This window comes from Solea solea, chromosome 2 (genome assembly GCF_958295425.1).
Source record: "Solea solea chromosome 2, fSolSol10.1, whole genome shotgun sequence".
Classification (NCBI taxonomy): Eukaryota; Metazoa; Chordata; class Actinopteri; order Pleuronectiformes; family Soleidae; genus Solea; species Solea solea.
The window spans coordinates 16,982,117-17,006,717 of record NC_081135.1 but is presented as its reverse complement, the minus strand read 5'-3'; the positions used below and the strand labels follow the sequence as shown (position 1 = coordinate 17,006,717).

Genomic DNA, 24,601 nt, shown 5'->3' with positions numbered 1-24,601 from the left:
CTTGGTGTTTATGGATATTAGGTGTTTATTTTTAACTTAAACTTAAAAGGAGAATTCTGGGGAGTGTGAGTTAAGTTGTGACTTTGCATCCACAGGAATACATCCACAGAGTGGGCAGAACAGCCCGAGGCATCAATGCAAGAGGCCACGCACTGCTCATCCTGCGACCAGAGGAGCTCGGCTTCCTGCGCTTTCTCAAACAGGCCAAGGTAAAAACTACATCTGCTACTTTTCAAATGCATATCAATGAGCCTGTGTTACAGCAATCGATGAATGTGTATATAAAGATAGACCTGTCAGTTCTCAGTCATGAGAAAAAAAAGAACTTTTATACAATTTTTAATGCTTTTATCTGTTTTTTAACTGATTGTAGTTCTTTAAGTTACTTCTAAATTATACAGCTTCTGTGCTGAATGTGCTTTATGGGTTAAGATTTGTAATCTTCCCATGTTTTTGTTTTTTTTTAACAATGATGATAAAACTGTATAACAGTAAAAAATATTATATCAAAATATTTGCCCCAATTTAGACAAGAGCAGTGTTTACAGTACAGGGACACAAGATTTCAGAGAGAATGTCATATAAACATGGCGAAAAACTATGATCCAATACAGCCCACTCGGAAACAAATTTCATTTTGAACGAGAGGGCTGGTATATGCTGGTTATCATTCAGATCAGGGTTCATATAAACAGTCATTCCAAAGTGAGTTCCGGGTTTGGTACTATGTAAATGATGGAACTGTAGATTCCATATGGAACAAATCTTTTTGGAACGAAGACATTTTGCACAAGAAATTTTGTAAACACAACTATTGACAACATAGGCTGTATATCGTTGGTGTCATTTAAGGTTTGGTTGTTGTTGTTTTTTTTAAGGTTCCATTGAGCGAGTTTGAATTTTCCTGGAGTAAGATTTCTGACATCCAGTCTCAGGTAATGACTCTGCATCACTCAGAAATGTGTAATAAATGTATAAACATGTCTCAACAGTTGTAATACTCAAGTTATGTAATCATGTATCAGACGGTTGACCTGGATCTAATCTAAAACTGTGTCATTCCTCAGCTGGAGAAGCTGATCGAGAAGAACTACTACCTGCACAAGTCTGCTCAAGAGGCTTACAAGTCGTATGTGAGGGCGTATGACTCGCACTCGCTCAAACAGATCTACAGCATCAACACCCTCAACCTCCCGATGGTGGCGCTCTCATTTGGCTTCAAGGTTCCCCCATACGTTGATCTGAGTATCCTTTGCAGTCGTTTGACATACATCCTATTTTCATGAAAGCAGAACTTAACTTTTTTCAGGTGGAAACCAATGTATGTGGATATGGAGTAATGTTGTTTAGTGTTCCAGGTCCAAATGTAATTTATTTGTAAGTATTTGAATGATGCATATTGTGTGTGTTTCTCTCTCTCTGGCCGAACACCTGCTATTGCATTCGAGATTTGCCAATAGCCGGTATACCCTGCTCTCACGTCACCCATTGCCCCACCCATCTATAATATACAAACCACCTCCCACTCGTTGGGGAGGTGGTTTGGGGACAGTAGAGAGTGGATTGAGCGAGTTGTATAGATTGAAAATGTATGTTCAAGAAGCACCCCCCAAAAATGACTCAAAACACTGCAGTACATATGCCAGGCCTGTTAGTGACACTGCAGTGCTTCACCAAATATGACTTTGTCGCTATATTTACTGCCTTTCAAGACCCCCAAAAGTGACTGGTTAAAAAATCTAGCGATAACTGTCATAACCCTAACTAGCTGTATGCAATGCAGGCGGAGAGTTGGTCTGACTGTAGACACAGAGAGGGAGAGAGAAACACTGACCACACAGACAACACAGTCACAGACAGCAACGAGCTATCTTCAACACTTCAAATTTTTCATTCACTCCCATGTTTGAACTCGCTGAGGTCAGGATATCTAGCGTCTTTTCAGGCTGGCTTTAGTTAGTTGTCATTTAAAGTAGTTTAGCATGACTGCCAAACAATCTCCGAACGACAAGGATAGGGACAGTGAATGTCAGCACAAGAGAGAGGTGGGACTGTGACTAGTGCTGTCATGAGATGAATTAATTATTAACTGTAATTAATTCACCTAATTAATTTATTTTTTAATCACACCTAAAAATTGCTGAGAAAAGCCCTCAACTTGAGGCATTTTCATTTAAATTCATAATTACATTATTGTGACAGATCAAAAGATTGATATACAACAAAAAATGATTTTATTGTTTTAACAAACAGAAATGCAACCATTTACATTCCGCTGTGTTCTTTTGTCAAACTCCAAATAATTAGAAAATACAAATAAAATAAAACATCAGGTCCATATAAAGTAGCCTGTTGGTCGCAGACTTAGCTGTTGGTGGTGATCCCTGTCATTCTCTAGTGGTTTGCAACATCTATAGAGTGAAGTCATAAGTGTAGAAAACCTTCTAGGGACATTTAAGATTAAATTTATTTGATTTAATTGCGTGAATGAATAGATGTTGCATATTGTCATCATGTGGTGTGAGACAGTTTTTTTTCCTTAACTCAGCTGCTCCTCAGATGTCCACAGCAGCAGAGGTGCGAAGCCGCAGAAGCGAGGTGGAGGAGGAGGGTTTGGGTTCCAGAAGTCTAAGAACGCGCACAAATCAAGAATCTTCAAGCACGTCAACAAAGGAAAGGGTGACAAGAGGCAGTTCTCCCGCTGAAACCCTTCAAGAAGACAACTCTCTCCCTGAACTGATTCCTCTGCTGTCCTCACAGAGCAGAGAACCATGGAGTGTCAAGACCACAACTCCATTTTAATTTCTAATCCAAACTCACCTCTCTGTTGTGTACGAGTCATTTGTAAATGTCAAGACTCAGACATTAAATCTCTTTATTGACTTACAATACACAGTATGATATTTCCTTCATTTACTTGTTCAGACTATAAATGCTAATTACAATGAAATGAACTTGATTTAAACCATGTGACGTGCTGATGTATTTGTTACAGAATCTTTACATTCCTGTAGCTCATGGAAAAGTCTTTTTAGCATTTTTATACAACAGATGACGGAAAAGCAATGTACAGAAATGCAAACATAATCCAGTGAACTGTATGTACACGTGTCAAAGGCTTCTGTTCCCTTTATAACAATTAAAAATCTGGACACATTTTACTTCTGCCGAAAATGACTTAATCCCTGTGTCATTCTGCATCAGAGTAACTTCAGCCATTTCATGTATAAAGAATTAAACATGCTTTAAAACATACATTTAAACAAATGTCCCTTTTATAAATTATTATCATCATATACTCTTCATTCACAGCAGAAATTTAACATTCCCCCATTTAAAATAATGTTAAAGTACAAAATTACATACAAGAAAATATTTTCATTCTTTTAGTACAAAATGTTACAAATCTGTTGTCATTTTAAATAAAAAGGACATAAGCCCAGCACCAGGTAGTTTCTAGAAATGGATTCTCAACATGTTGGAGATAATGATTTCAAAACTGCGTCACAACATTTCCGCATTGATTCAGTGATGGCACATTAGCAAATACAGTGGTATACAAGTTCTTGTTGATTTTATAATTGCTAGAAGCTGCATCTTGTTTGTGGGGGACAGAACCTTTCAATTTAATTTGTTTCCGAAATATTTCCATTCATATTTATCTGCTTATCCTGAACGATAATCACCTGATCTGACACTTCAGGCTTTAAATGTCTGATTTTCCATTTCATTTCCTGTAGAGGGCAAACTCACATTTTCTACAAGACAGTTTAACAACAGTTTTAAATAATTTAAATGAGTAATTAGCATTTCCTAAGCTGAACAATGCTCCACTGGTCACTTGTTTCCACCTCTTCAGCTTGAACTGTTTTAATTCATTTCACAATCTCAAGATCCTACTTCTACAACGTCATCTCGCTGCTGACCACTCCTGTATTCTCTACTGCTGCGTATCTGTGTGGTGAAGAAAACAGACGATTATTAGATTCACGCATGGATTTTGTTCTGGTTGAATGTCAAATGTAGTGTAAAAGCAGTTCATACAGAGAACACAGCTTATAAAGCACACATGAAAAACTGCAGCCTTTGTTGCTCTGTCACTCGGCGTCGTCAGCGTCGTCAGCCAATCTTTCAGATTCTCCAGGTCAAGGCTCTGCCACTATGTGCAATGCAGCCATTGTACTGCACTTCGCACTAAGGAAGACTTAAAATAAGTTGATGGTGAATTTCCATTAATGGGAGAAATTGTTAATATTGTAAGTGCTGGCTACGTCACCAACATACAGTCTTAGTGATTTATTTTGAAGTGCCACAAAGGGGAGCCTGTATCTTTGCCATCATTACAGTACCTTGTGAAATGATCTTATTTAAGATTCTTGTTGTTCAATTGAAAAAGTGATTTCACTGTATTATAGAGAAATTTAATGAGTTTAAAGCACTGTTTTACAGGTGTTTGCTATTGCTATAGACAGTTAAAATGTTCATTATCCACTCATGCTGAGCACAAATGTGACACATGCAACAGGTGTGGTTGAACGTTAGCTACAACGACCTCTAGTGGTGTTTAAATCATCTCCACGGGAGACAGAACAGTTGGGTTAGTCTAAGCTGGTGACAGAGCAACAGTCCCTGGCTGTGTCAGCAGGAAGAGGGTGTGAAAGAGTGACAAAAACAGAAACATCATGCTCATCATGACAACATGAACACTAAGGCTTGACTGACACAAAGCTCAGACTCCATGGTTAACTTGCTGCTCACCTTCTAACAGACTGAACTAACTGACCTCTCTATGCAGGTGATCAATTTTGCAGATTTAATTTTATGAAAAAATGGACTCATCATAGTGGCCTGTGGTGTAACAGTGGCTAGCAAATAATGTTGCCTCACAGCAAGAAGGTCACAGGTTCAGAACCCGGTTCGACTGAGGGCCTTTCTGATGGTTCTCAGAATTTAAAATGGTGATATTCTTTAGTTCATCCATCCATCCAATCTTCTACCGCTTCACATGAGGGTCGCGAGGGGAGCTGTGCCGATCTCAGCTGACATAGGTGGGGTATGACAGGTGGGGTACACCCTGGACAGTTCACCAGTCCATCACATGGACACATACATAGACAAACAACTATGATCAACTGACCCATTCCCTCTTTAGTTCATGTTCAAAAAACCTGAACTATGCCTTTAACATCCATCCAGAGATCTGATCACAAGTAGACAGCGTTAAGTCTGATCACACCTGGAGTTCAAATGTGTCCTAAATATGAACACTTGTGACCAGAACTCCCTTCCCTGAGCTCTATATAATCTTGATTTTAGCCTGAATCAACACAAGTGGAAATAGAAAGAGAGAGTACAAATGCTTTGATTTCACCTAAAGATAAATTGGTCATTTGCTGGAACCTAATATCTCCAGTAGAAACTATACATTATTTCAGGCTTGGATAAAAACTGTTGCATACCGTTGGAATGGCAGTGAGGCTCTGTCGTCTCCCAGTTCATTGCTTTTTGGACGGCCTTCTTCCACCGAGCAAAGCGGAACTCGCTCTCTGTTTGTTGTGGAGACAGAAGCAGAGCAACTCTTCTTTCACAACATTTTCAAACAGACCCAGTTTTGAAATAATAATAAAACTAAACTGTGTGTTTTCTGTTGGTGTAGATCTATACTAGATCTATATTTTCATTTTCAAACCACATAATGAAAAAAAACAAATAAGATTTCCATCCAGAAAAGAATTTTATCTTGACATTATAAGTAAAGTGCATCCACACGAATACACCTGAACATTTTTTTACAAAGCACTACTAATGGAAACAACAACGGTATCAAGTCAAAGGAGGGATTTCTGTTATTAGACGGTAGTAGTTTAGTCGTGTTTAACTAAGCTTTTTCTCTGCATGTGATGGTCAAGTCACAACTAATGGTGTGACTTAGTAGAAAAAGCAATGGCTCAGGGCAAATTGCCCTTGAAGATATGGTTAAAATTTGCACACAAGTGTTGATCATTTATATTCTTGTTCAGTTGGCAATGACTTAAGTAGTGTAAACATGTCTTACATAGTCATGGTAAACAAGTTTCCACAGGCAGAAATGCTCCTGTTCTTCTATTTCTTGAACCTGTATGGCTTCTTCCTTTAGGTGTTACCACATTGGCTCATTAGAAACTGTTGATTTCTTAACCTTGTCCTGACTTAAATGCAATAATGGAGTTTTTAAGATACAGCAAAGTCATTTTCAAACCTTTAAGATGCTTGACAATGCCAGGGAAAAACACAACGAACATTTTACTTGGTCTTCTTTTCTTACCTTTAAGGTTAATCTGAGGTTCATATTTCTCAGACGTGACATGTGGCAGGTGACTGGGACTCAGGCTCCACACATCCACACCCTCTGCTGCCCCTGCGGCCATGGCTGCACCCAGAGCTGTGGTCTCCGACATGGTGGGTTGTACTGGTGTGGCACAGACACACACACACACACACACACACACACAAATAAAATCAGAAACAGTACATCTCAGTGTAAAAAGACAAGACTTGGAGCGGAACAGGCCCTGCAGAACAATTCTGTGCTAGTGACAATGAGAGAACCCTTTTGTATTGATCCCCTTTAAACAGAATGCTGACTAGGTCTCTGAATCATAGCTGCGAGGAGGTGTGCTTTCAAACATGTACACAGATACAGTGATCTGAGTGTTTTTATTTTGAAAACCGGATGTCGATGTCCTTAAAATCAGCTTGACTGCAACCTTTTTATGGTAAATGTGATTGTTTCTTTCTGCAGATCATTTTTCTTGTGCAGAGTGTTTCTCATGTTGCATTTGTTTTTGTTTGTGTTTTTGAATCTGCAGCGTTTGTGAATATGCAGCTCATTTCTCCTGCATGTGTTTTGGGTCGTTGCAGCGGGCCACTGTACATTTTTTTGCGATGCAAAAAAGGGCAGAATATCCTGAGGTATGCCTTGCCAATGTGTGTTTTGAGTCTCATATTACTGAGTCAACAAATGCTGTGACGGTAGTCATAAGACTTCAGGAGTAAGCTGTACAAAACTTGACATGTGTTGTGTTGTGTTTCATCTCATTCTGGTGGAACTGGGGTGGGAAATTCCAGGTATGTAGTCTCTACAACATAAATACAAAATGTAATGCAGATGTTAGCTGTGTCCCCATAGTCAAGGCTCTGTCCTCCAAGTGTGCATTTGTCGTCCAGATGTCATGAAAATGCATCACAGCACTGTGCAGTGGGCTGTCCCAACTGACACATGCCCGTTTTTAAGGATACATTTGTGTATCCTTCACATGTGAGGCTATCTCAGAAGAGCTTTTTTGTAAATCTTTATTAAAACAACAAGATAACGGGAGCCTGGATAATTTGTAAACCATACACAAATGCAAAAAAATAATAAATTAAATTAAATCTCAAATAATAACAACACAAAATAAGAGATAATAATGATTGATTATTTCATATATTTTGGATTAAAGAGAAGAGTTAAGAGGCTTAACCAGGTTTATCTGACCTGGTCAAACCTGTGTTTGTTCTCATACTTCATGTCCAAAATTATCTGCTGTGAATAATTAATAATTATAGAATTGACTGCATTGGTTGAATAGTTGACTTTCATATATGATGTTATTGTTAAACTCTTGTTGTAGAAACAGTGTTTTATTTTTGTACAAATTCTGCTGTTCAAATCATTAATCTGTGTGGAGATAAGTTATATTTTGTCACCTTCTGAAAATAATGGCCTAAATCATCTCCTCATGATGCTGGCCACCACTGGTAAAATGGCCTACATCCTCAGTTGAACATGCGAAACCCAGAAAGAAATTATTATATATATGTATATAGATTAATATTCATGTTTCAAAGAATAAATCAGTTAAGAATCTATGAAAAATTTAGGAGGATCTCATTGTGCAGATAGACAAGCCTTTCTGCACACCGCTCCTTCTCCAGCCTGGATCATTTCTCTACGTGCTGTTTTAACCCTACATCCAAGTAATGATCTTTATGACGAGGATCGACTAAAGTCGCGATGAAGTGCAGGAGATCCGAGTAGATCTTAGTAAAACGTGTTGACAGATTCATAAGAGCACACTTTTCATTGTTTTTACTTTGTGGTGTGAAACTGTTCAAAGGGGGCGAGAAGAGAGAATGTCACTGGTGTGAAGTGAATGTCGTGGGGAGTTCATAATCAGCGCTGTATGTAAGTTTTGCTTTTCGCAAAGAGACTTTCCAGCATTTAATGTGTACTGTTCCACTGTGTACTCACATCTTATTGGAACCATTTAATTGGTCTTCCAAACTGATCTTGGACAGACTCTAAGCGGGAATAGACAGGCGTGTGTTGGCCACAGTTTTTGCATGAGTCATCACAACATCCTGTTTCAGTCGTGTTGTTTCGGTGATAAAAGTCTTACGGCCGAATTTTCGGTGCATCTCTAGAAATTATGTGTATAACAAAATAAATCAAAAAGGATCCTTCAACATAATATTAATGATCATAACATAATTTGACTGTTATTACAGTATGCCTGATGTGCAGTGTCTGTTCTTGATGTAGATTGATACAAGTGACCAGGCAATAAATGTGTTCCCCCTTCCTCCTTGGAGCTCCACTCTGCTCCAGGGGGCCCAGTCCTCTCTTCTCCCCTGCCGGGCCACACAAGTAACATAAATGTTACAATAACTATGTTACATAATTGTAACATAAATGTTACAATAACTATGTTACATAATTGTAACATAAATGTTACAATAACTATGTTACATAATTGTAACATAAATGTTACAATAACTATGTTACATAATTGTAACATAAATGTTACAATAATTATGTTACAACATTGTTATTCATATGTCAATAGTCATCTATTGTCATAGCCTTTTTGAGTGGAATTAGTAAAAATATCATATATTCAATATTAGTTTTTTGTGTGTTTCCTGGGGCCATTATTTTAAGAGGGTGTCGATTTAAATCATATTCCAGGTAAGTAACATTTAAGGGAAATTATTTGTCTTGTCCATCACACACCAGCGCCATCTCCATTTCCTCCAGTAGTACATAAAATACCAACCCGTGGTTCCCGAGCTGCATGCGGCCTAACTACTAAAACTAAAAAGATAGAAATGTGTATTTGTCTGATAAGAATATTGACTAAAATGAAAGATAACATAGAAATGTGCATTTTATCTTCTAAGAATAACTACTAAAAGAAAAATCAAAATCAAAATATGTATTTATTTTACAAGAATAACTTCTAAAAACTTAACTGAACACAACTGAAATCAGATCAATTGTTCCTACAGGAAGTAGATACGATACAAATCAGGTCGTGACACCCCTTGTTAGGGTTAGTTAGGGTCAATATAGCAGCTGTTGTAGCAAATGTTAAACGTGTTAAATAGTGTTAAACATGATCAACATACAAAACAACTGTGTAGTATCATGTATATTATCATGACCTCTGTATCATTAATTAATCATATCATGAGGTTGTAGAAAATACCCAGCCCTAATTTTATGTTGCTCATGTAAATGCAAAAAGAAATCCCAACTAATATCATGTAATTTCAAATATATATCAAATATAACAGGGCAAAATGTTTAACAATACATTTTTTTTTCATTATGTGCCATGGGAATAAAATAATCATAATAATTAACTTATAGAAAGAAGAAACGTTTTTATGTAGCATATAGAGTAGGAAACTTCCTAGTCAATCAAGATCCTTGAGGTTGCATATTTCTGCTTGTCAGTGAGCATCTGTCCACCTCAGATTTTTTTAGTCCTTTCAAAAGGTTTCTGCTTTTCTCCTCTGGTTCTAATGAAGTTGCATTTCTTAACTATTTTTGCTTTACTTGTATCCCTGTATAAAACACACTACTTGCTTCTTCCCCCTTTTATCTGTCTACCATGCTTGCGTTTTGACACATACAGTATATTGAAAAATAATTGACAAAAACATGTTTGTGTCTATCATAGGCTTCAGTGTGTGATGGTCACTTACCGACTGGGATGCAGAGGATGTCGGCCTGCAGCTGCATCAGTAATCTGTTGGAAGTCATGCCTCCATCCACCTGCAGCTGCGTCAGAGGGACACCGCTGTCCTGGTTCATGGCATCAAGGATCTGAACACACAATGTACAAGTTATGTAAACACAAACTTAATCAGACATTTACATTCACACACACACACACACACAAAACCCAGCAGGGTACAACACTGGTCTATATGTAGTCCATCATCTAGTGACATGGGTATAACAACATTTACTGTGCAATATGCCTTTACTGTTCTCTTACACAATTATTTTTTGTAATTTTTTTTTGTATTCAAGATTGTTTTTATAAACTTGGGATATTTCAAGATTGCTTTGAATTTTTTGTATTCCCTTTCAGTTGCAGTTTAATGTTCCCTGTGAAAGACATTTTAACATTACTGCACATCACCATCAAAACATTAACTACCCTATATTCAATGCAAGAATGAGAACTATAAGATATCATCTGTTTCCAACTTGTATGATGATATTTTTTCATTTGCATAAAAGATAAAATAGTCATAAAGAAAACAGTTAAATTGCAGCCTTTGGAATTTGCTAATTTCATTGTTTCAAAATGCGATTTCACTTTGAAAACAAAAGAGAGCGCAGACCTCTCCCCGGGCTTAAATGCTTTGTCATACCAGCACCTGAATGTTTTATATTTTACATCCACTGGATCCAGAAGACTTTGTGGATCTGGATAGAACTTTGCCCGCTGATAACTATAACCATTACCATTACAGTCAAATATGAGTTTTGGCAGAGATATGATATTAGGTTTTTCTAGAAATCAACCAAAATGAATCAAAATGTAATGGGAACATAATTGGATGATCAAAATAAATCATATTGATCCATCAACAATGCAAGACAGGAAGTTGTTACCAGGAGGCCAGACTTACAGATAAACCCACACAGATGAAAATACAACATCCTTGGCAGGGTAATGATTACATATTCAGCCCTAATGAGAACAGGTACATGGACCTGTTCACATTAGTGAAGGTCATATTGTTTATTTAGCAGGGTGAAAAGGAGCTGCTCACCTCTCTGGTCTGAAAGCAAACAGCCTCCAGAGCAGCAAATGCCAAGTGGTTCCTGTTAGTGAACTGAGTGAGTCCACAAATGATGCTGCAAACACAGACAGAAAATACATCAATATCATTTTACCATCTACCACATTTTTCCTAAATATCATTGTTGTCTGCTAATATATGTAGGAGAATCTATACAACAAAAAGACTAAAGTCTATGGCGACTGTGGTCAGCAGTCATAGAGTCGACAAAGAAAAAATAACTTTATATTTAATGTGAAGGTCAAACTCAACAGAGGACATTAATATGCAGTCATTTATTTGTATGCTTTTACCTTGCTGAAGTAATTAAGAATCTACACAACAAGAAGACACTTCCTCAATCAAGCATGTCTCACTTTACAATTGGGTCCTATCCACACAGAAACGGAACAAAACATACTATCTTTGTCGTTTTGAAAAAGTTCTCTGTAAACACAGCATAGTTTCAAGAAATGTCTTCATCCATGCATTTAAACACTGTAGTACATATGCCAAGCCTGTATGTGGCGCTGCTACAGAAATACACCAAAACTGGAGATGTGCTATGTACTAAAAAATTTTTAAATAAAGCTTTATTCAAATAAGTACATAGAAACAGACACAGAATGAAGAAAGCCAGGACAAGTAAGGAAAGAAAATACAACTCCAAACACAAAAGGAGGAAAACGGTGACTAAGATGAGCCACAGCAATATCAAATGCAAGAAAGAGATGGGATTAAAACATCATTGTTTTCCTAAAGTAGCATATTTGTTATTTCCATGAAACCCAAGGGTGACCCCCACAGTCCAAAAACATGTAATATGGGGATTCGGTAAATTGGACACTCTAAATTGACCGTAGGTGTGAGTGTGAGAGTGGATGGTTGTTTGTGTCTATGTGGCCCTATGATGGACTGGTGAACTGTTCAGGGTGTACCCCGCCTATCGAGATTGGCACAGCACCCCCCGCGACCCTCATGTGCAGGAGAAAGCAGTAGAAAATGGATGGATGGATGGATGGATATTTAAACAGTGAGCTCACCCTCTGGCACTAGGCTCCCAGTAGGGGGCGTACAGCCCAGAGAAAGCCGGTACAAAATAACAGCCATAAGACGTCCCTACTGCTGCAGCCATTTTCTCTGAAATGAGAAGTTATCAAAAGTAAGTGTTAAAAAGGAATTCAGATGCTACAGTTACAGTAGCTGTTAAAGAATCACACTCCACAGGGGGTTGACTGTTAGTCTGGGTCGTGTAATGTTGCATTCCATTTGTAAGTCGGAACTCAGAGTTTCTGAGTTCAGGAGGGGGTGTTTAATAGGAATGGGATGGCTGCCACCATACAAACACTGGTATTATTATCACTTCTGTTTTTTCAGTCACACACATAGTATGGTTATTTTTTATCCGTGGACATGTTGCTATTCTGTTTGTATGCGCCAAATGCCGTTTAGAGGTTGTTATCAACAGGTATTGCCAACAATGGCTAACCCGAGATACAATTAGCTTTTTCCGACTTCTCTTTGGAACACGGTGAAATCGGAGGTAATATCACTCCCAACTCCTACTCGAGTTACGATGTAAATGGAGCGCTGCATAAGTACCCATCTCAGCGGAGGATTGCACGATGCCCATGTTGTCCTTCAGCCACCGAACCACTGCACCCGCGATGGCGACTGAACCCTGGGATGACAAAAGAAAGAAACATGAGACCCAGAGAATTGGACAGAGAGAAATCACAGACCACAGTGGACCAAACTGTAAAATGGGCACATAATTACACAAAAAAAATCTGTTTCAACATAGAAGAAGCACGGAATGAATCAGAGCTCTCACACACCTCCAGTGCGTAGCAGGTGGGCTGGTTTTTTCCCAACTTGTATGCAACTGTGGTCAGCAGGCCATGCTCCGACATGACAGGCTAACACAAAGAGAAAATAACATTATATTTCAAGTGAAGGTGAAACTCAACAGCGGACATTAAAATGCAGTAATTAAACATATTAGTTCAATGCATTATTTTCCAGTGCACAATATCTCACCTTGGTCCCAGTATTTCTGAGCAAAAAGCAACCAGTGCCATACCTTTAACACGGAGAGAAAGAAAAGTTAGACTGAAGATCACTGATGAAAAAAAACATACCACTTGCTTCTACAGTCTAATTCTGTCTGGCCTGATTCAGACCTAGCATTAACATCCATCATGAGTGATCTCATCATATGCAGATTGTGAAGTACAGGTCTGAAAACTCCCAGTCCATCCTGAATCTGTCCTCAGTTTGATTGCATAAAACATATTTGGAGGTGGTATGAGGACACACGTGGTATGAGGACCACTTCATCAGCAGTATTTTTACACTAATCAGAGTTCATTTATTAGTTAATTTATAGCCACCACCACAATATTAATGCTGATCATCCATCCCATGATTTTGTTTCCAATGGTTAAAATCTTATTTCATGTTACAGCAGTGGCTCCCTGTCACACGTAAACATGATGATATCAGACACATCTGTATAGTCAAGACTTACAAAATATCTGTTGAGAATAATAACCAGTGAAGTCAAATGATTTGCCATTGTCAGTGGGGCCATATACAGTTGCCATGACTTTGCCTCCATCCCAAAATTCAAAATTGTCCTACAGTTTTTCGAAAATCTTCAGACTGTACAGACTTGTCCTTGAGAAAGACATGACGTCAGTGTGCACGATGTGGTCACACAGTATGTGCATCCAGGGCACATGTTAATGCCAGGTGTGAACAAGTGAGGACAGATGTTAAAACAACATCTGAACGGGTCCAAAATCTGAAGCAATTCTGCCCAATAAAAAGTGATGATCATGCCACCAATCAGCAGACATTATACATGCATCAAAAACGTTTTATGTAAATGCTATGCTCACACCAAAGTCCCACTTTAATCCATTCCAAAGCAAAAAAACATGCTAGCACTACAGTGTAGGCTTCCTGCAGCAGGCAGGTAGGTGGGGGAAAAAGACTGACAGCTTACGTATTTTTGGCCTGGCCTTCTTTGAAGCACATCTGACCAACGAGAGCTGCTGACTGGTCACCAAGACACTGCAAAGCACAAGATCAATGTGAAAGGGGTGGAGTGTGTGTGTGTGTGTGTGTGTGGAGTACACTTAAACTAACATTTGTACTGATATCACCCTCATGAGGACACACGATGACAGAGCTCTCTCTCAAAGTGTATAAGTGTAAAAGAACATATGTCGGGGAACTGCACAGGTCTGCCGAAAGGATGCAAATCTTTTGTGTTATAAACTTTTTCATGTGAAATGCACATTCTGGCGAGTTTGCCTGATCAATTCTGTTCTTATTCTAGGACAAAAAAAACAAATCTTTTTTTATTTTAAAGCAATTATACAAACATACTTATGGCAATACTGTGTAAAGTGCAAGTACACAAAGCATATTGTTTCTTATTGTAAAACTGGAGCCAAACTAATACAAGTCTTCATCATGTTGAGACATTGAGCATTGTGATCTGCTGGCTCTATTTGAGACTGCAGAAAGTAATTTAGTGTTAAATATTGCTTAATGTCAAGAGTTATAGTTCAAATAAACAAATTCAGACTTACACTTACTCTAATTTGATTGATTTTAGTCTGTGCAGTGAAAAATCACATGTATCTACTTACCATGACCACAAAAAAGGCTGATGTCACACAGTGTTACATAACATGTAAAAGCACTTACCCCAGAGATTGGAACTCCTGCTAAAGAGCTGGATTTCTGTTTAAAAGACACAAAGGTGTGCACAGCGTTTGGTTCAGTGAGGTCAGGGATAACCAATAACTACCATACAAAACTAGAGTCAGTGCACAGTGTGTTTACATTTAAAACACAGCTGGGTAGCAGCAGGCCTCAACATCATAAACTGTAGGGAATCAGTAAATATGTCAGACTGATGCTGCGTTTCATTTACATCAGAACTCTGAGGTTGGAAATGGGAGTGACCGCATTCCAGTTGAACGATCGGAAACACAAACATCTCGGGCTACAACGGGCTAGCCATTGTTAGCAATATCAGTCGATAACAACGCCCCTTTTGCACATACAAACAGTGTAGCAACATGTGTGCATAAATTAAACAGTACTGTGTGTACAACTGTTTTAGTGTGAAATACAACACAAGTGCTGTAAATGGTCAAAGTAGCAGTGTTTGTGTGGTGGCAGCCATCTTGGAACCCTGAACTTGGGGTATGTGCAGTTGCTCCGAGTTTCTGGTTTCTGAGAACCTCAGAAGTTCTGAGTTCTGACTAAAGATAGAAAGCAGCATGATTCAACCCTGCTCACAACTTCTTCCAGCTCCTTTCCACAGGGAGGCGCAACAGGCGCAACATTTTACATGAGCTTTTTTCAGATTTTGGTTGTATCAGAACGCAAAGACAGAGACGAACAGAGCCTTTCATCTGTACTTTATGTGCATTTCGTCCGTCACTGTGCACATCAGAGAACAGCTTATGATGACGGACAAAACAAATTACAAACAGCCGTAGACCTACATTCCATCGCCGCAAAATCCGCTTGTGTTTCTTTCTGTTTCTGATCAAGCAATATAAAATAATCTAAAATAACCTCTTCGATGGTTGAGATAACGTTTTGGACGAACAGGCATAAAACAGATGAAAATGGAGTATAAATGAGCTTAACTTCACACTTTAAAAGCAAGCTGTCCACTGTACTGCACTGTACTGGAATATAATTTCATCAGCCTCAGTAAAGTTGCACACAAAATATCTATGACTTGTTTATTTTTTATTATAGTCAATAATATTAACAGTATACTGCCTTTTTATGTCAGAGTCATTAACATATTATGTTCACTGCTAAACAGAGGAGCCAATAACTGATGAGTCATGCCATTTCCAGTACCAGTTTTCAAGTTAACACAATAAATCCACATGTGGGTCAACAAAAGTATGTATCAATGTACAATCTCACGCAATGGTTTTTTTATTACTTCAGAGGAACTCATTTTGTTATGTGTCAAACATGCGGTTATGATGTGAAAGGTTGTCGATCACCTCTCTAATTATATTCCTCTCTGTCCTCATTGTGCAATTATATGACATAATGATGCCTTTAACTGTGGAAAATCAAACATTATTTGGAAAACAAAACACGTGCTGTCTGATAATTTTTTGATCTCTTTTAAAAAAACACATCATTACTTAAAAAACCCTGAGACATACTTACTTACTGCAGGAGGATGTGGGTCAAATGCAACACCAATGAAATAAAGCAATAATATTTTCACTGCAAAAGTCTGTCATCACTGAATCATCTCCCATTCACAATAATTACACGGCAAGCTACATCTTATCAAGTTATATAGTTATTACAGCACAGCGATAAAAATACTTAAATGAGGTAATTAGTTTGAACATTTTATTGTGACTACAGCTCGTTTGAACTTAGGTTTACAGCTCACAAATGAGCTGGAAAAGAGATAAAGGGCAGGTCCAGGTCAAACACAAACAATGACAAATCAAGACATTTTGCAGAAATTGCACATGTGACATGGCAAATATCTGCAAAAAATCCTTACAAGTTTACAAACATTTCCAAGTTTCTCTCTTGCCAGCTATACCTCATCACATTTCTGGATAGAGTCTAATACTCTATTCCTACTTTAAAAAAATACTTGTTAGTTTGCTTCATTTTTGGCAGTGATACAATTCCTGCCCCATTTCCAGCACAACACGAATATGCACATTCATTGTCCATCATTTAACATAGCCGTTAGCCATGAATATTTTCAGCAAATCTTACTTTTCACAAGATGGGAAAGTGCTCATTATTTTATATTTCATCTCACTTTATTTTATTGTGTGTGTGATTGGGAGTCAAACTCCTGATGCATGAAAACCTTCAGTCGAACCAGAGTTGAACTCAAGCTAGCCTGGGCTCAAATCCTTAAATTATAGAAACAGCTGGTACACAGTGACAATGACAAAAAAACATGTCAAAATTTACACACATCATTTTTTTGGACTAACAAGGATACCATTTTATGCTATGTCAGCTTAAAGAACTGAACATTTCAAAGTTCATGAATGGTACGAAGATTCGGAATGGTGCGCTACATGCTAATGACTAGCCGCAAGTTAGTCAGCTAAGCCACGTGCCACTCTTCAGCTGGATATCTCAGACATTATCCCACTGTTGTGAACACCTCTGACCCAGACACTATCCTGCTGTGTTACATGTGAACAAATCATTTTTCCGATACTCTGAACTTACCATCCAGCCGTATATCTCAGAGGAACTTTTGACTTCGGGTAGGATTTTCATGGGGACGTCAAAGTACCTGGTTGCAATAAAGCAAACAGTCATCAGTTTCCTTTCAAACTAAGTATTTCTCACTGAAACCAACTCTGGGTACAAATCCTTAAGGTCAAACATCAATAGCAAACACTGCAATTCACACGATGCTCAAATGGTAAGAGGTAAGTAAATATACACCAACTTTAAAAAAGAAAGCTCAAGTGATTTGTCCAATTTAGTGCATACAAAATTTGGCCTGCTTCAGGATTAAAAAACCTTTTGTACCATGTGTTTTTAGGTGAACACTAGTGTATCTAATAATTGTGGATCCTGGTGCAAATCTTATTTGTCTTGTTTATTGTAAAATATTTAAATCATACATGTTGTGACAAAAATTGGCAAATCTAGTGCCTCTCTGGTCAAACACAGAGGCTCGTCTCACTGAGCTGCAACACTGTGTCAGATTTCACTACCAGACCACACCCCTGATCCCGACTCATCTCCCTCACTACACTCTCACTTCACTTGTTGGCATTTGAATGGCACAAAAATGGACAAATAGGTCGAGCCTGACCTAAACACCAGCGCACTGAGGGACCTTGAAGTAAGGTCAACAAAAATATAGTCAAATACAAATCTTCCCCTACATCTCAATACAGTTAAAGCTTAGTTAATTAGTTAAGCTTAGCTAAAACTAGTTAAAGCTTAGCTCAGTCAATTATTCCCCCCAATTATTAAATATTATCTTTATATATAATTATATATTAACGAATCATGTCATATTGTGTGGCAATGTATTAACTTTAGTAACCATTAATGATAACAGCTTAGTAACTAAGCTGTTATCATGAAAGATTTATCCCTGTAAAGCAAAGTGTGTGAAACAGCATGAGTAAAGTATGCATTGCTACTACACTGTGGTTATTATGATATGTCATTTCAGTTAATGTGTTTACCTGCACAGCTCAGGATCCCACTCCATGGTGTGAATGTTGAAGAGCATGGTGCGGCTAGCGTTAGTCACATCAGTACAGTGGACGCCTCCTTTGCTGCCCCCCGTCAGACACTGAGGAATAACAACAGCAGACTTAAGTATTTTTCACACACTGTTTATAAAAGAGATGCATGTTTTTTTTAATTGAATCTCACCCAGATGAGCCATGAGTCTACGGTGCCAAACATGGCCCGCTCGCTCGCTACTGCCTGTCGCACTTCGTCCACATTGTCGAGAAGCCAACGCAGCTTCACTGCACTGAAGTAGGTGCTGATAGGAAGGCCCGTTTTGTGCTGGACAGACAAGGACACCAAGGACGTACAGTACATTTGAGTGAAAATCAAAATGACATAGCTTAACAACATATTACATTTCATGTTCATATTTAGTATGTATAAACTGCAGCATGAATCAAAGCAAATAAAGGAACTTCTTCGTTCATCATGTCAGACCTTGAGGTGGTTCTTGTTTTGGCTTGGAGCTTTGGCGATGAGACTCTCCACTGTTGACTGTGTGCGCAGGTCCAACCAAACTACACACACACAAAAGAGAGGGGGACACATACAGTGAGAATTGCTAAAAAAAAAAAACATAGTGTACAAAGGCCTTAAGTCTGATGTGTTCAATGATATAGTTTGTTTCTGGGTGTGTGTGATGGCACAAGAAAGAGAGCCAATGGAGTTAGAAAGGACTCAGTAAATGAATGGAATAGTAGCACTTGGCCTTTATTATTTATTATTTAACCCACATTTAATCAAAATAAAATGAAAAAATGTACCCCTCATGAAACAGTTACTTACTTACTCAAGTCTGAGTTTGTCCACCTGACAACCACAAGTTCAGTTTATGTTGATATAAAGCAAAAGAAGCAGGGCAATCCTTGAAAGTAGTTTTTTTTGGTGATCATGGATAGTACACAAATGATAAGGACTTGTATGTAGCTAGGGTCAATTAGACCTGCTCTGCCTCTTCTTTGGCTTCAGTTCTAACTGGCTGGAGGCAAATTCCAAGGATTATACCTCTGTAGGTCAAGGCCTGTCTTGAAAGGTGACCTTACTGCAAGGTATCAACATTCAAAAGTTGATTCGGAGGAGCCCAACGATTCAACAACCTCAATTTTTATCACAGCAAATTGATAAATGTTCATTCAGATTTATGATACACCCACCAATGGCATTGTAGAGTGGCTCTCCAGTCTCTTTGTCCCACACCAGAGTGGTCTCTCTCTGATTGGTCACTCCCACAGCTGAGAAAACAATAACAATCATGTTATAACGTTTGGCTAGCAGTTAGGTGCTGAAGCCTTGGTGTCATTGGCCCCATTCAGACCCGGTATTAACATCTGTCCTCAGTGATCCAATCACATTCCGACATGCAGTACTTGCTGTTTCTCTTGTGAGCATATATGTTCAGATCTGGCTTGACTTTAGTGAGTATAACTGTGCAGATGTGTCTGCCGTCAGCATGTTTGTGTGTGTGGTGTGAGGATGTGCGTCTCAAGATTCGAGAGGAGCAAAGGTCTATAAGTAACATGAAATATGTTTAAACCATAACCAACAAAGAAACCTTCTTTTTTCTAGTGTAAAACTGCAGCAGGTCAGAGGACTGCTGCAGCTGAGGAGGCAGTCTCTAATGCGTCCTGAAGATTGACTCAGGAATGTGGACACCTGTCTTCAAACTACATTACATTACAAACTACCTCTGAATGGTGCCTGTGATTGGATCTGAGGACAGATTGGGAGCATTCAGACCTGAATTTAGCACATGACTGGATCAGTAAAGATGGATGTTAATACCAGGTCTGAACAGGGTCACTGAGCATATCGTAAGTGTATCACCTTTAATGTTGGAAATGTTAATGTTGAGTTGGCCGAGTTTCTCACAGGTCCTCTCGATACACTCATAGACAGACTGCATTAACTCCTTGGGGTCTTCCTCCACCCAGCTGATTCAAACACAAACACGCATGTAAACATGTGTTTCAGTTTTATAGAGATGGTAAAAGTTTTTCAGATTTACCTAAGGTTAAGTGGTTCACCACTTTCCAATTGAGAAATCGGGGAAAAACATGGACGCTAAATGTATCTTGGGTTTGCAATTGTTAGCAATACCATTCGATGACAACACTCCACATTGTAGGCTTTTTTGCGCCAACAAACAGTGAGCAACATGTCTACAGTTAACAATTAAACAGTACTATGTGTATGACAGATTTACTGCTGAACAAAAATGTTCTATTAATGGTAACAGTGTTTTTATTGTGGCAGCCATCTTGTAATCCCATGTCAGGGTTGGTGGGGTTAACCATATCTCTGTCAATGTTTGTGAAAACCTCACTGATTTTCTTTTTGTATATTTAATTTTTAGAGAAGTGTTATCTTACAATAGTGTTTATACTATAACCTGAATACATGCGATATTCTAAATTTCTTTAGATCTCAAATGTGTGTTGGCATGTGTGAACTTTATTGCATTGTGGGTTAGATGATGGCGACAATTCCCATTATTTAATGTAATTTTCTTCTAACAAGACAATAAATGTGACCTCAGTAGTTAGGACTGTTACCAAGAGAGTCCCTGGTTCAAATCCTGATTTGACTGGAACCTTTCGGCTTTATTGTTAAGTTTTATTTAGCTGCACCCTACTTCTCACCCCAGTATCAACTTAAACTGGCTCAAAGTACTGTATAATTGGGATGCATGATGGATGAATGAATTCTATTTACACTGCAATAAGTGTTTCTGACAAGGGCAAAAGAATGTAGCACAAAATATTTGGCTTGTGGTACTTTTTACCACAAGATAGCACTTTTGAGTGCTATCCAGCTAATTTAATTGATCCACGAAGTAGAAATGATTGTACATAATCAAAAAAGCATTTTTGAGTACAATTTCAATAGAAAAGCTGGACCTTAGTCTCTTTTGCATTGCATATGACAAACATTCAGTGAGGTCAGACATTTATCTAAAAAAGTTAAACAATAACTTTTTCTAGTAAACCACTAAACAGGATCTGCATGGTGTAAACTCCTTCATTTAGCAAAACAATGAATACAAACCTTTATTTTCTTCCAGATTTATTTATTACATAAAGTTTGATTCTATTTGTATTGAGGTATTGAGAAGTAAATATGAATTATAAGAGGTATGTAACCATTTATCTACAGTGTATACTAGCAACTAATTACACAAACAGTGCCTAAAGTCTAAAACTGTTACATGTAATAATGAAGGTGAATGAACTCACCCCTCCTTTGGGAAACTCTGCTTGATTTCTACTTTATGTTGACTGATCAACTTGGTTGTTTTTGCATTGAACACCTATGGAGAAACAAAGGTAGGTCAGAGGTGAAGATTAGACGTAGGCAGATGATTCCCCCAGAAAGAAGACAGCACATATAGCAGCACGTCCACCTTCACCTGCAACAATGCAACTATAGGACTTTACTAACTGTCAATCACAGAGTCTCCTGAGCTTTATCATCTCTTACCATCAGTCCCAGAGACTCAGTAGGGAGGCCCAGGTGGGTCATACACGCGGATTTGCATAAATGAGTAATTTTACATAATATTTATGTGTAGATGTTTTCAGCAACATTTATCAATGAGGGGTGGGGCTAGATGGGTATAAGAAGTACATTTGTCATTGTGGGGGAGAGAGACTGTGGCCGTTGCTGTGAGGCTATGTTGAGTAATTTTTTTGTTTTTTAAAAACATTTGTTCACTGAGCCCTTCTTTAAGCAAAACACCTGTTTAATTAGCTCCAAGCAACAGTAGAAGAAAAGGTCCTTCCTGTCCATAATGTTGCAGACACGAGGACAAAAAAAATAAAAAAGACACAACCCTTTCCAAATCCAACGGGGCAGCTGCTTACATCTATCCGCGAATCCCTCTTTGTTTTCATCCACTGAGGCCAAAGCTTTTCTAGGTTAAAGTTTAAACCTTATCTTTGCCTTACTTTATTGAATATCAAGGTGAATATGCACAGACAGTCAAAGTCCACAATCTTTGACTACACGTCTTAAAAACCTGTCCCCATGCATCAGGAAGGATCAGACGGAAACACATGTGTTTGTTTCTCTCCTGATCAAAGCATTTCTGCTCCGCTAACAAGACCAATCTACACAAATGTACATACACAGGGTCAGAGAGTCTGCTTATATAGGCTGGGCTTTTTGATTAACGACTGCATGTTTAAGCACATCATGCACATGTTTACAGCAGACAGGACAGAGGGCTTCAAGTGGGGGAGCCAGACGTTTTCATATGTCCAACGATGTCCGCTTAGATGGACAGGGATTAGATGTTTATTCTTTAATATCTATCTCTTAAATGTGTACTTGCTTCGGCTGCCCATGCCCATCTGCGGTACTGACAGAGTAGTTGCTGTATGTGTTGTTGTTTTGTTGTCGTTTTGTTGTTGTTTTGTTGTACGTTCTATGTCACTGAGGCTGCAAACTGAATTGCCCTGCAGGGATAAATAAAGTTGTTGAATTGAATTGAATAGAATTGTTACAGTCCAACCACTGTCAAATGAGTTCATACAATGCTGGCTAAGTATATCAGTTCCACACAACTCTCTCTGTGTTTCTCAGTATAGTGTATAGGGATGTTTAGATCTCCTGTTGCCAGCAAGTCATGCTTCACACAGGAAGTGATTTGTTTTTTATCAAGACAGACCCCTGCACTGCTGCTGTATACACACAAATGCTCCCTCAGTCAGGTCTTATAGTACTGCTTCACAGAGCCTGTTTTCGAAGGGACACATCATACACTGTACACACTAGGTTAAATTCATGATTCCACCTTTGCTTTCAAAGGTCGAGATTGTGACATTGTTTCGGTCAATACTCAATTTACAATTGAGGTTGTGACACCCCTAGTTAGAAAACCTCCCCAGCTTTTTTCGATGAAAGCAAATAGCCAAGGTTAGTAGATATTGTAAAACTCATACATGCCATCGTAACTTCTCAACTTGATTACTGTAATGCTCTTTATTTTGGGATTAGTTTGTGTACAAGTGTCTTAATGGACTTGCTCTGCCTTAACTATATGACTTACTTCAGCTTACACTCCTTCACAGTCCCTATTATCAGCTGATCGGCGGCTCTTGCTCGTCCCTAAAACTAGGCTGGAGTCCAGGGTTGATCGAGTCTTCGTGGTAGCAGCTTCCAAACTGGGGAATGGTTTGCCATTTCACATTAGGCAGGCCTTTGGCATTCAACTCATTGCGACCTTGTGCAGTGTATGCCCTATGTTTTTGCCTCTCACCTGTTAGGTGTGTTGTGCTCTCTCTTATGTTTTTAAATGTTTTCCTTAATCCTGTACAGCACCTTGATCAACTGTGTTGTTTTTAAATGTGCTTTATAAATAAATTGGATTGGATTGAAGATAATGTTTTATTAGTCCCACAATTGGGAAATATACGGTGCCACAGCAGCAAAAACAGTAAAGGTAATAAATAAGAAACAAAAATGTTCATATCTACAAATGTACAATATTGAAGATATTGACTATAAAGATTATAAACATAAAATACACTACAAAGTGTACATTACATAATCAGAATGCATACAGTATAAGTTTAATATTTACAGTGTAAACAGGGTTGCACTTAGAATGAGTAACCTGTTGCAAGTGGTTTACTAAGAGCAGTGCTTGTTTTCTGTGTGTGTGTGTGTGTGTGTGTGTGTGTGTACATTTGTTACCTCTTTTATCTGTTACCTAATTTCTGAGGAATTGGGTAGAGCTAAGATAGGTTAAGATGGGGTTGGGCATTAACTAGTTATGGTTAAGGTCAGGGATAACATTTTGTTTAGGCTGAATGAATGGAAGTCAATGCCGTGTCCTAAGAAGAACAGCTGCACAAACCTGTGTGTGTGTGTGTGTGTGTGTGTGTGTGTGTGACACCACTGTACCACAATAGTTACTCACCAGAAACCTCGTCGAGCTCGTGCCCTGGTCAATAGCAGCCACCAGCGAGTCCATCCTTACTCGTTGCTTACTCTTCTCGTCGCTGTTTAAAAAAAAGACGTTCAGCTTCTCTGACTGTTGTTTCTAACGGCTTATAATTATCGTTATAATAATCCGATATTATTAATTTGTTTATTCTTTTACACCAGCAGCTGCTCCTTCTGAGTGGCAAAGAACCCTGACACTGTGAAGAGACCGGACAGTCACACCACAACGAACTTTCCTGGACAGTATAAG

The 24,601-nt window shown here is 38.5% G+C and overlaps 2 protein-coding genes across 3 annotated transcripts in view; one reads left to right on the top strand and one right to left on the bottom strand.

Annotated features, from left to right (window-relative positions):
- ddx18 (DEAD (Asp-Glu-Ala-Asp) box polypeptide 18) overlaps positions 1–3,161 on the top strand; it is an 8,175-nt gene extending 5,014 nt beyond the window's left edge. Inside the window, exons 11-14 of the mRNA XM_058620547.1 lie at positions 96–209; positions 879–935; positions 1,068–1,245; positions 2,560–3,161. Coding sequence (XP_058476530.1) covers positions 96–209; positions 879–935; positions 1,068–1,245; positions 2,560–2,705 — 495 coding nt within the window. The 3' untranslated portion in view covers positions 2,706–3,161. The remainder of the gene's footprint in view (positions 1–95; positions 210–878; positions 936–1,067; positions 1,246–2,559) is intronic.
- LOC131448260 (glycerol kinase-like) lies at positions 3,146–24,601 on the bottom strand. Of its 2 annotated transcripts, XM_058620569.1 has the most exons (20): positions 24,509–24,599; positions 24,326–24,407; positions 21,639–21,712; positions 20,230–20,336; positions 19,560–19,637; positions 18,844–18,923; positions 18,547–18,684; positions 18,354–18,463; positions 17,374–17,440; positions 14,824–14,859; positions 14,114–14,181; positions 13,144–13,186; positions 12,942–13,022; positions 12,706–12,784; positions 12,147–12,243; positions 11,095–11,179; positions 10,012–10,132; positions 6,305–6,448; positions 5,460–5,546; positions 3,146–3,954 (listed from the first exon to the last, which is right to left on the bottom strand). In XM_058620569.1, exons 2-20 carry the CDS (start codon positions 24,377–24,379, stop codon positions 3,941–3,943), a joined length of 1,563 nt encoding a protein of 520 aa, XP_058476552.1. In that variant the 5' UTR covers positions 24,380–24,407; positions 24,509–24,599; the 3' UTR covers positions 3,146–3,940. The 2 variants fall into 2 exon arrangements, with proteins under 2 accessions (XP_058476552.1, XP_058476543.1); XM_058620560.1 differs by having other exon boundaries at positions 24,326–24,601.